At 35.0% G+C, this 10,758-nt stretch overlaps 1 protein-coding gene across 1 annotated transcript; it reads right to left on the bottom strand.

Moving 5' to 3' along the window:
- Positions 1–1,804: 1,804 nt before the first annotated feature.
- On the bottom strand, positions 1,805–7,810 carry LOC129894112 (cysteine proteinase inhibitor 6). Its single transcript, XM_055969638.1, has 4 exons — positions 7,498–7,810; positions 2,891–3,110; positions 2,301–2,446; positions 1,805–2,098 (listed from the first exon to the last, which is right to left on the bottom strand). Exons 1-4 carry the CDS (start codon positions 7,699–7,701, stop codon positions 1,964–1,966), a joined length of 705 nt encoding a protein of 234 aa, XP_055825613.1. The 5' UTR covers positions 7,702–7,810; the 3' UTR covers positions 1,805–1,963.
- Between the last annotated feature and the right edge of the window lie 2,948 nt (positions 7,811–10,758).

Genomic DNA, 10,758 nt, shown 5'->3' on the forward strand with positions numbered 1-10,758 from the left:
TATCAGCGAGAGACTTTTGGCCATCTATGATATACTTGCGGATAAAAAAGACAATCCCATCACGAAGGAATTCATACTCGGGCAAAACAACAATTCGAGTAAAAATGTTCCAGACAAGCTTTTCAGGAAACTCCAATATGGTCTCAAATAGCATTCTAAAATGCATGATTCTTTTTGGAGTCAACTGTGAAGTATCACCGAGATCAACACTCTTCAATACAGCAAGTGAAAGGCTAAAAGAAGCAACCATCTCTGCGACAAACTTGGATAGGTGCATTGATCTGATCAGCTGCATCTGATCAAGCTCCTTGAAATGATCCCACAGGCAATACTACAAGTAACATTGGATTAGTACGGCTATGATTTTGAGATCAATATAATATAGTGCTTTTGCAACTAAATATACTTGATCCCGCATAAATTTAACTGAGCTATAATTCTAAACAAAACAGAATTATATTCAGTTATATTTTTAAAATCCATTAATCTCAAATTTAGCCAATAATGACATCCTTATGGAAGGATGACCAACTTCAGGTAGTCATATCTTTCTTTTAGATTCTTCCACAGTTAAAGAGGGTCTTTTAATGTGAGGTACTGTAATTTTAGCCCTTCGTCAAGATGGTGGCGGAGAAATATCATGACTTTGACACGGTCTTGACTAGATGTCGTATTTTCATCCTTTGGTGGTGTCTGTCAGACCCATCAATTCTAGATGTATTTCGGCATCTTGTGCCCATGATGAGTAGGTTTTTTAGAAATATCAAGAGCAACAAATTCAAGTTTAGAGATATTAGATATTTTAAAAAAATAAAATTCTTATCCTTTTGTTATCTTTTTAAAATAGCTCAAATGATGGAGTCTCGTGCTGACAACGTATTATAAAATAAATTAACTTAACAAAATAAGATAGAAAAGAGAGAGAAAGGAGAAAATTTCGTATATCTATTGCATAATTGATAGCCACAGCTAATAAGCAAAGTATACAAGTGGGGGGAGACAGAATTTGGCGGAGGAAAAAGGGATAAAAAGAAGAAGAGAGAAGAAAAGTAAGGAGAAAGGAACGTCCACCAAGGAAAGGGGACATCCACTTTCACAACAATCTTTTCCTTTTTAATATTCTATTTGCTCACAGCATGACTGCAATATTCTATTTGCTTAATTATTTTTTAAATCATTTGCACAAATAGACCATAGACAAACAGAATTGACTGATTTAACATTTCTAATATACGCGTGATCTACTTTCTCACCATAACCAAGAGTTCACTCTCCAGTCTCCACCAAGAGTTCACTCTCCAGTCTCCACCGAAAATTCACCAAGATAGTACTATAGTGCACCTTCTGAATTCTAGTACTTAAATTAACCAAGAAACCTTCATATTATTTTTAACTCTTAAATTTTAATTCAATACAAATAAAATTTGATTAAATGTTACCATAACATTAATATTAAGGAATAATTCAACAATCTCCCATCAAGTTTGACTTAGTAACACTAATTTCTCTACATTCTTATGCATCAACCAATTTTCTATTATTGGGGTTGGGGACTTCAAAGCGAAAAAACAAGGTAAAAAAACACTTGTACCCGAAAAGGGAAGTATATTCATGACACATAATCGAAGCTGCAAATAGTTCATGAATGTACGCTAGTAGGCAGCTCCGTAATGTGTTGTCATGACACGAAAAGTAGTACCCTAGCTATTGAATAGCACAAAAATGACTAACACACATATCATATCCACTCGAACATTACAGCTGTGGAACAAGAAAGAAAATTGCAAGGAGAAGATGCAACATATCCAAGGGATCAAAGTAACCCATAATCACAAAAGCAAGTAGTACAGTTATTGTGCTGGATACATGTTTATTATACTTCAAACAGATTATGTATCCCAAAGCTCCATAGAGCAACCAGAGAACTTTAAGAGATACAGGATCTCCAAAGCTAGTTTAGAGGTTAGTTGTCAGGCTCCATATGATTCAAGTGGAAGGCACCTTCATTAGTGTGCTGTACTTGAACTTTGAACTTCTCTTCCTTCCCTCCCCTGCTGGTTTTGATGAGCAAATGAAGCTTTGTAGAATCATCTGTCATCTATTAAAAAGCAAATGCAATGGTTACTTCAAGAATATGGTATACAACAATGACATGGATGTTCTGATCAATACTTAATTATCCTCAAATTAAACATTCCCCACAGAAAATATAGCTTCGCTACAGATATCAAATGGCAAGTTACCCACATAACCACCCAATGACTGGTTGTAAGGAAGGCAAGCATGAAACAAGGGCAAACCTCAACATTAGCATGAACAATCTCTTGGAGTTCATATGGAAGTAGTGAGTTGGATCTCTGCTGGATAGTCTTAATTGCATGCTCTGCAGCTTCTTCAACAATCGGATCATGCACAGGGACTGATTTCATTCCAGCAGTTTGCTCTTCTAAATAATTCAAAAGGAAAAAAGACCATCAATCACAATATTTATTTCTAAGAGACGTAAGTTTCTAGATGGCACTTTCCAGGGATATGGGTATATACAGTTGATCCTATTCACTCTTTATGAGAGAACTTTCTCCACGGGAAGAACTAAGCAAAACTTCTTGCAATGCAGAAGAAGAAGGCAGAATACCAGAAAAAGGAGGCCATATTAACAGATTAATTAACCCAAGCCACAGTCACATAATGCAGAGATGACCTGAAGCAGAGAAATACCCCTATATAATTACAATCTCAACACAAAATTATATCATCTGACCGGTTTGGTTCCTCAAAGGAACATCGTTCATTACAAGTGGAAGTGTCGTATTCAGTTGATTAATGCAAACTCCAAGCTGTTGATTAGATTGAATAGAACACCACTAATTAACATATCAATAAGAGCTACCTTGCTTAACTCCTAGATCTGAAGAAGTAAAGGAAGGAGCATCGTCAACATGCTTGAACTCTTGAAGTTCCTTGAAATTCAACCATGGTTTGACCCAGACCTTAGCCTCGTAGAGTTTCTTTTTTCCAGCATCTAAGACCTCAAGAGTGAGGTGGTGCAGTTTACCAGCAACAGTTTGTTCTTGCGCCTTCACTACTCTGGCCAATTCAATCATTGCATTCTGGGAGAAAAAAAAGCAGTTGAAATCTAGATTACTCTCGTGCTTTAAAAAAATACTTATGATAAGCCTTTTATCAACATAAAAGATGCAAACAAAATTATAGTAAAGTCTACTATCAAAAGCTGTAGAAAGAAAAACAGGAAACTGAGGAAACAGAGGAGAAAAGCTCTTGTCCATTTTCGCACATGCATTCAACAAAGCAGGTAAATGGAAGGAGAACATCGGTATTGATGGTTCTTGATGCAGAGGACAAATAAGATGGTTTTCTGTTATTTTCTCCGAGATATTAATTTAACTTAACAAATAAACAAGTACTAAGTCTGAAGTTTTAGCTTAATTAATGTTTCAGACATCTCCAAGCCCATTCACGTTAGAGAAATCATTAAGCTGGCCAGTTGTATTCGTCCATCTGCCTGTATATTCATTTTTTGTGTTTATTATGCAGGTGGACAGCTGCATGCATTAACTAATTCTTTGAACAGATAGACTAGACTGGATTGATTGATCAAATGTTTGCTACTCATTCATGACTGGAAGTGGTCATTTGAAGTAGCGTGTGAGTTGGAAAATGCAGGTAATAAACCATATATCCTGACTAATTGGATTTAGTACCACTCAAAATTTTAATTAAGAGGGATGAAAACATGTAGAAGAAAACCCATGAAGAAGCCAAGGGGTTCAACATCTACTATAACCTCGTATACACCTCTCTCAAAATTTTAATTAAGCGGGATCAAAACATGTAGAAGAAAACCCATCAAAAAGCCAAGGGGTTCAACATCTACTATAACCTCGTATACACCTTGTACTTTTGCGCCCGAGGGGTGGGGGGTTGGAAGCCCTTTTAAAGAGAGATCCACCACGTTATTAACTCATCTCGCTATCTGCGTTGTTGCAGTATAAACAGAAACCATCCTACTACTGTTGAAACGTCTGTAAATTGTTTTTGTAATCAGAGGCTTCTTCCGGTATAATCGAAAGAATGGAAACAGCAGGATGGTGGAAACCTTAATTTCAAGTCTTCCATCATCTATTTTAGAAAGCATGTTCCTGAAAATGCTGTTGGCAAAAAGGAAAAAGAAAGATGCTACTGAGCATTTCTTTAGTATAATCAATGCATACTTCTCCCTTTGTCATTTATCAATTTGATTACTGCATGCCCACGGACTTTAATGTTTTTAATTAAAAACATCGTCCATCTACACCGATTTGCATCCGGGGGAGATGCGATGGCATATATATCATCTAGCATTGTGTGTCTGCTGACACAGTAGTCTAGCAGCAGGTGCAAGGCAATCCGACAAATAGTCTTGTCAAGACCTTTTCATCAGTTATGGCAACTGGAGGATAACAGCTACAGAATACGGAACGTCGATGTTAGTGGTATTGCTGCGACAGAATGGTTGCATGTGCAAGAGATTGACTATGCTACACTGCTGCTTGGTACGAATAGATTTTTGTTACCGTGATCGACCAGATGATGGGTTGCCACTCCTTAAACAAGGAGCCGATACTAATAATCCAGGTAGAGTATAATTTTGGTGTAGCCCTGGTAAGAAAAGAGGAGTATACAGAGGAACCACACTTTCGTGCAGCATATAGGACGCAATCGATGCAGACAAATATATGATCAAGCTGCGCGACATTTTCAGAGGGATGCTGGCCCATACTATTTCACTAAAATTTATTATACCACCCTCTGTAGACGTAATGGACCTAACACAAAACGACGTGTATGCCATTGTTTCCAACAATGAACTAGGTGTAACCTGTGAAAACTGTATGATAGATGTCGAAAGTAGGAACCTAATTGTTCCGGAAGGTTTTCCTTTGGTTGAGATCTTAAACTAAGAAATATTCTTGATGTCGTTTGATCACTCATCCGCGTAATGGTAACATTTCAAAAACTGTGTGGGGGTTCCTTTTTGTTTTGTAAAAGTTTCCCGTTGCGGGATCTATTAACAAGAGCAAACGGTACATAGGAGAGGAGACTCCTTGGATAGTCCACTTCCGATGATCTTTAACCATCACCAATTGATTGTGAGCCCAAGGTGTGGGTCAGAGGATAGTTTACTTTTGATGATATTAAACCATCACCAATTTGATTGTGCCCAAGTGCTGATTGTCATAGGATAGTTTACTTTTGATGATATTAGTCTTGACCCCTACCATGTCATTTATAAGCTTGAAAGTAGCAGGAAGCGGAAATCTACCAGGCCTATGATAAAATTAGCAAATGAAAATTGAAAACACAATCTTTACGATCTGCAAACAGATTTTTATCCCCAAAATAGGTTAGAACCTAGTTTAAACCACAAATCTAGTTCTCCCTTAAACAAACCCATCGAGGAAAAGAAAACTACAATAATTGGAACGAAAGCCGGTATACCAGAATACTAGCACTTAGATAATAGTTTTTTATGAAAACAAATAATAAAAACAACAGATCACCCTAGCCTAACATCTGGAAAAGATGAAGATCCTAATCAACACCAGTGTCACGGCAGGGGGAAGCAAAAGTATCATCGATTTCAATGCCATGCAGGCCAGACGTAATACCCCGTAACTTAAAATACATCACTCGTAAATGCTGACGAATTGGTATGAAATCAGGAGAATAAAATTGTAAATCGGTAATTATATCAAGGAACCCATGGGACATTTGAAGCGTCAAACCTTCAAATCAAAACTTCAGGCCAAGGGAAACCGTGACACAAAAATTCAAGTTGAAGATTTCATTACGACAGTATATTCAAATGATTTGTCCGACATGAAATGAGCATATTTCCCGATATATACAAGGAGTATAAGGAGTAAGAGGGCCTTTTACCTATGAAATTAGAAGTCTTCGAGTCTAATTTCTAGCAACACAAACCGCTCATCAATTTGAGGTCTGGACAACAAATTATTTTTATCTTACCACGGATCTACAGAACACCCGAGTGCATACGTGACATGGCCCCATCCAAGAGTGAATGGATAAGAAAAGGTGTGGTGTTATCAAACACCACTTCCACATGGAAGTAAAGGAAGATCTTAACAATACTTTAACTTAGTGGTGGATACTACTTTATCATTAAGGATTAATGTATATTCCATACCCAAATAACAGGATTAGTAGACAAGTTCATTGTGAAAAGTCGGCACCTTATATACACGCGCACACACACCAAGCAGCATTCAATTATCTTCACTAAACAGATAGCAAACTGTACAAATATTGCTACAATATTCCTTCACTTCCACGTGGAGCCACCCATTTATTATTCATTCACTCTTGGATGTGGACCAGGTCACGTATACACTCGGGGGCTGCGTAGATCTTTGGTAGAATACACAACCCAAAATATTCATTTTCAAAAAACTTCAGCTTGTACACAAATACAGCAAGCCCTTCCTAAATCCACGTGAATTACTCTTCATAGTTATTCATTCCATGAGAGTGTCACTAATTCTTTTATTGTGGATCTGAATATGTAATTTGCCTCCGGATATTAGTGACAAAAAGTTAGTTCAGGGCAAAAATTCTATTTGTTTTACCGCAGACCTACCCACCCGAGTGCATACGTGACATAGACCTGATCCAAGAGTGGAAGAATAAGGTGTGGTGTTTACAACACACCTTCCACGGTGAAGTGAAGGAAGATTGCAGCAATATTTTAACTTAGTGGTAGCCACTACTTCATTAGTAAGGATTAATATATATCCCAACACCCAAATAATGGGATTAGTAGACAAGTTCATGGTGAACTCTTCCACTAAGTCGACACCTCCTATATAGGAGCCTTCCAATATCTTCACTAAATAGATAGCAAACTACACAAATGTTTCTACAATATTCCTTCACTTCCACGTGGAGGTGGTGTTGTTAACACCACACATTTTGTTACTCACTCACTCTTAATGAGGTTCATATCACGTATGTACTCGGATGCTGCGTAGCTATGTAGTAAAACACACGACCAAAAATATTTGTATTTCAAAAAACTTCAGCTTGTACACAAATACAGCAAGCCCTTCCTAAATCCATGTGAATTCGTCTTCGTAGTTTTTCATTTCACCAGGCTAGTGAAATGATTTGACTTCCGAAGTTCTAAATATTATATTTTATTTTTCATTTCCTCTATGGGGCTTGTCAGAGGGAGAACTACCTTTATGGTTTACAACATTTAAAGGAAAGTCCCTCTTATTATTTTGGAAAATCCATTTACGCATGTAATTTTCCTCTTCTTTTGCTAATTTGACTAGAGGCTACGCAGATTTCTGCCTCCAACTTCTTGTTACAGATCTCACAACAGATGAGATCAGTAAACATTCTATAGTGAGATATTTTTTTGAAAAAAAAAATGATCCGCAAAAAGTAGAGAACACAAGTAAGAAAAAATACCTCCTTCTTATTGTGCTCATCAACGGCAAATTGGGCAAGGCTATGGATCTCGTCACTATTCTGGGACGAACCATGCGAATCATGAATTCCACCAAGAGTAGCCATCTCTTCGCTGCAGAATCCTCCTGATTTTCCCTGTTGGCTTAACCCAAACGCAGAGAGCAGAAAAAGTATTAATAGTGCGGTATTTCGAATCACTCTCATCTGTTGTGAAGTGAAAAAACTATTTCAATTCCTTGTTCAAAAACAAAGCAAATGCCTTTTGTCCTTTTATACTATTTGTTTTCATCAAAAGACTCTCCCTTATCTTTGTTGTTAAGATTGGTGCAAATGACTTTTTTGACTTGGAAAATGGCCTTCATGACACGTAGCCAACGCGTGTTAACTTATTGGGATTCAGTCGGTTTCGTATATAAGGAAAAAAGTATACGGCAAAATCGAAGTTCCTCGCTTTCATTATTTCTCCCTATTAATAGGTTCACTATCTTTTTGTCTTATTTAAACTAATTTATAAAATAAAAATAATAAATTGGTCTAGTTTAATTATTTTTTTCTAGTTTATTTAGTTTTTTGATTTTTGCTTTAAATAAACAAAGTCAAACAAATTTAATTATGTTTCTGAATTTATTTTAAATATAAAATAATTTTAAATTGGTCAGTCAAATACTAAAAAAAAAAGTTGAAAACAGTTAGGGTATCTCCAAACTACTCTTTATATTTGGATACGACCAATTCCAATTCAATTCTCTATTTTACTCTCTAAAAAAAGTTTTTTTTTTCTCTTCTCAATATTATATTATTATTTTTATTTTCTCATTTCATAATATAAATCTTGTCTTCTTTTTTCAAATAATCACACTATATAATCTTCATTTAATATATTTTCAGATGTTATATGACATCAGAAAATAATTAAAAATATTAGAGACTTAATTAATGGTCTTATATAATATAAATAATATCAAACTAATTTTAAATTACATGTTTAAAGTGACAAAAAAAATTAAAAATAAAGTAGAAAAATTATTAATTCCAGATGAAAGTAATGTACTTGTTAATAATATATTTTAAAATGTTATATTACATTACATTAAAAATAATTACAAATAGTAAAGACTTAATTAATGATCTTACATAATAGAAATAATAGTAAAATAATCAAAAAGTAAAATAACAATGATGAATAGTAGTTCTCTAAATTTGAAGAACTATTATTCACCTCTCGATAAATGAAAAGTAGAGAGCAAAATAATAAGGGAGTGGAGAGCCCATTCTTTATTTTACTCTCTAAATATATAGAAAATAAAGGAGTAAAATAGAGGGTGATCAGAAATGAATTTCTTATAAGTTGTTTTCAGTAACTATTAACCAATAATTAATTTTATTAAATTTATTCTCTATTCATTCAGCAACTTATAAGATGCACAATTAATATGGCACAAAATTTGTTCGGAAAAATCCATCATGTCCACTTTTCTCTTTATAATATAATGTATATTTTAACAAATTATAAATAAAATAAAGTAATTTTATTAATTATGACAGTATATTTTTTTCTTTTTCTTTTGTACTGAAAAACAATGAAGTTGGTTGTGAGGGCACAGGGGGCAAGAAACATTTGGGCCGACGAGTTTTGTAGGTGTATCATTGGGCTAGGCTTGGGAGTGTTGACATTTGGGGGGAATTTTAATAAATAGGCCAAATTCATCGGTGCCCCTCAAAAGTTGGCATCAATTTTCACTTTTACACCTAAATCAGAAAATGTTCATTTTAGACACCTCAAGTAAGATCCTGATATGTCATTTTGACACTTTGTGCTGACTTAGCATATTGCGTGTGCTGCACTCATTTTGAGCGCGTGAAGAGATTTTTTTAAAAAAATATATTTTTAATTTTTTTTTCTTATTCTTCTTCTTCTCCATTTTCTAAACGTTTTCCTCCATGACTTTGGACCTTGATTTTGTAATCTCATTGTCATTGCCTAGATCTAGTTTTTGTTTTTCTTCTATTGTTAATTAGTAATTGATTTTTTAAAAGTAACAATTCACAACCAACATTTACTCTCAACATTCACAATCAACATTTACTCTCAACATTCTCAAATTCCATTTGCAATAATTAAGTTTTCTGAAAATGGGCATGGTTTTCGGTAAGATCTGTGTTGAAACACCCAAATATGAATTGATTCAATCTACAGCTGATTACGAAATCCAAACATATCCAGCAACTGTTATAGCTCAAATCACATACGATCCGACCCAGTTCAAAGGCAACAAAGACGTTGGATTCGAGATACTAGTCAATTACATCGGCCTACTAGGTACTCCCCAAAATGCTAAACTTGAAAAAATTGCCATGACAACCCTTGTAATCACCAAATAGTCGGAGAAAATCGCGATGACTACACCGATGGTGACGGAGAAAATAAAAATGCAATCTCCAACACTTGATTTCAACATTTTAACCTGGAAATAGGCAACATAAACTAACATAACAGTTAATACTAACTAAGAATTGAATGAAAATCAAGAAAAAATGAACTTTCATATTCCTACCTAGGATTTTGATCGGTGAAATGACGAAGAGAAAATGGATTTTTGAATTGAAGAAGAGAAAATGGAGTTGAAGATCAACTTTTGACCCTTTAAATCTTAAAGCTATATGATGTGTAAAGAAGACAGTGTTGGCATAATATAATTGATCAACTAATCCAAGTGGACGAAAGTGTAATACACGCTCTTGATTCCAACTTCAGATTATTTAAAAAGTGTCAACATGACACATCAGACCCTTATATTAGGTGTCTAAAATGAACATCTCCTGATTTAGGTGTCTAAGTTAAAGTTGGTGCCAACTTTAAGGGGCTACCGATGGATTTGGCCTAATAAATAGCATTATTTATGCCCCAATAACAAATTGTGGCAATAAGATTGGGTTTTCATAATACAAAATTGTAATACTTTTCAAAACATATCATGTATACACATACTAGCAGTCATACATACAGGCAGTCATATATGTATGCATACCTACAAGATACATATATATGGGGTACCCATCCTTTCATGTCTCTATCTTTAGGTTTAGGCGGAATACATAGATAAGCCTTTGAATTTGATTGGTTTTTTCTCTCACGCACCTCAACTATGTTGCCTTCCTATTGAACCCCTAGACCATACATAATTTGTACCTTTTAAACATTCATTGCTGACATTGCATAAAATATCACAATTTTTTTTTAAAAAAAGGCGCTTGTAATCC

This window comes from Solanum dulcamara, chromosome 7, assembly GCF_947179165.1.
Source record: "Solanum dulcamara chromosome 7, daSolDulc1.2, whole genome shotgun sequence".
Taxonomy (NCBI): domain Eukaryota; kingdom Viridiplantae; phylum Streptophyta; class Magnoliopsida; order Solanales; family Solanaceae; genus Solanum; species Solanum dulcamara.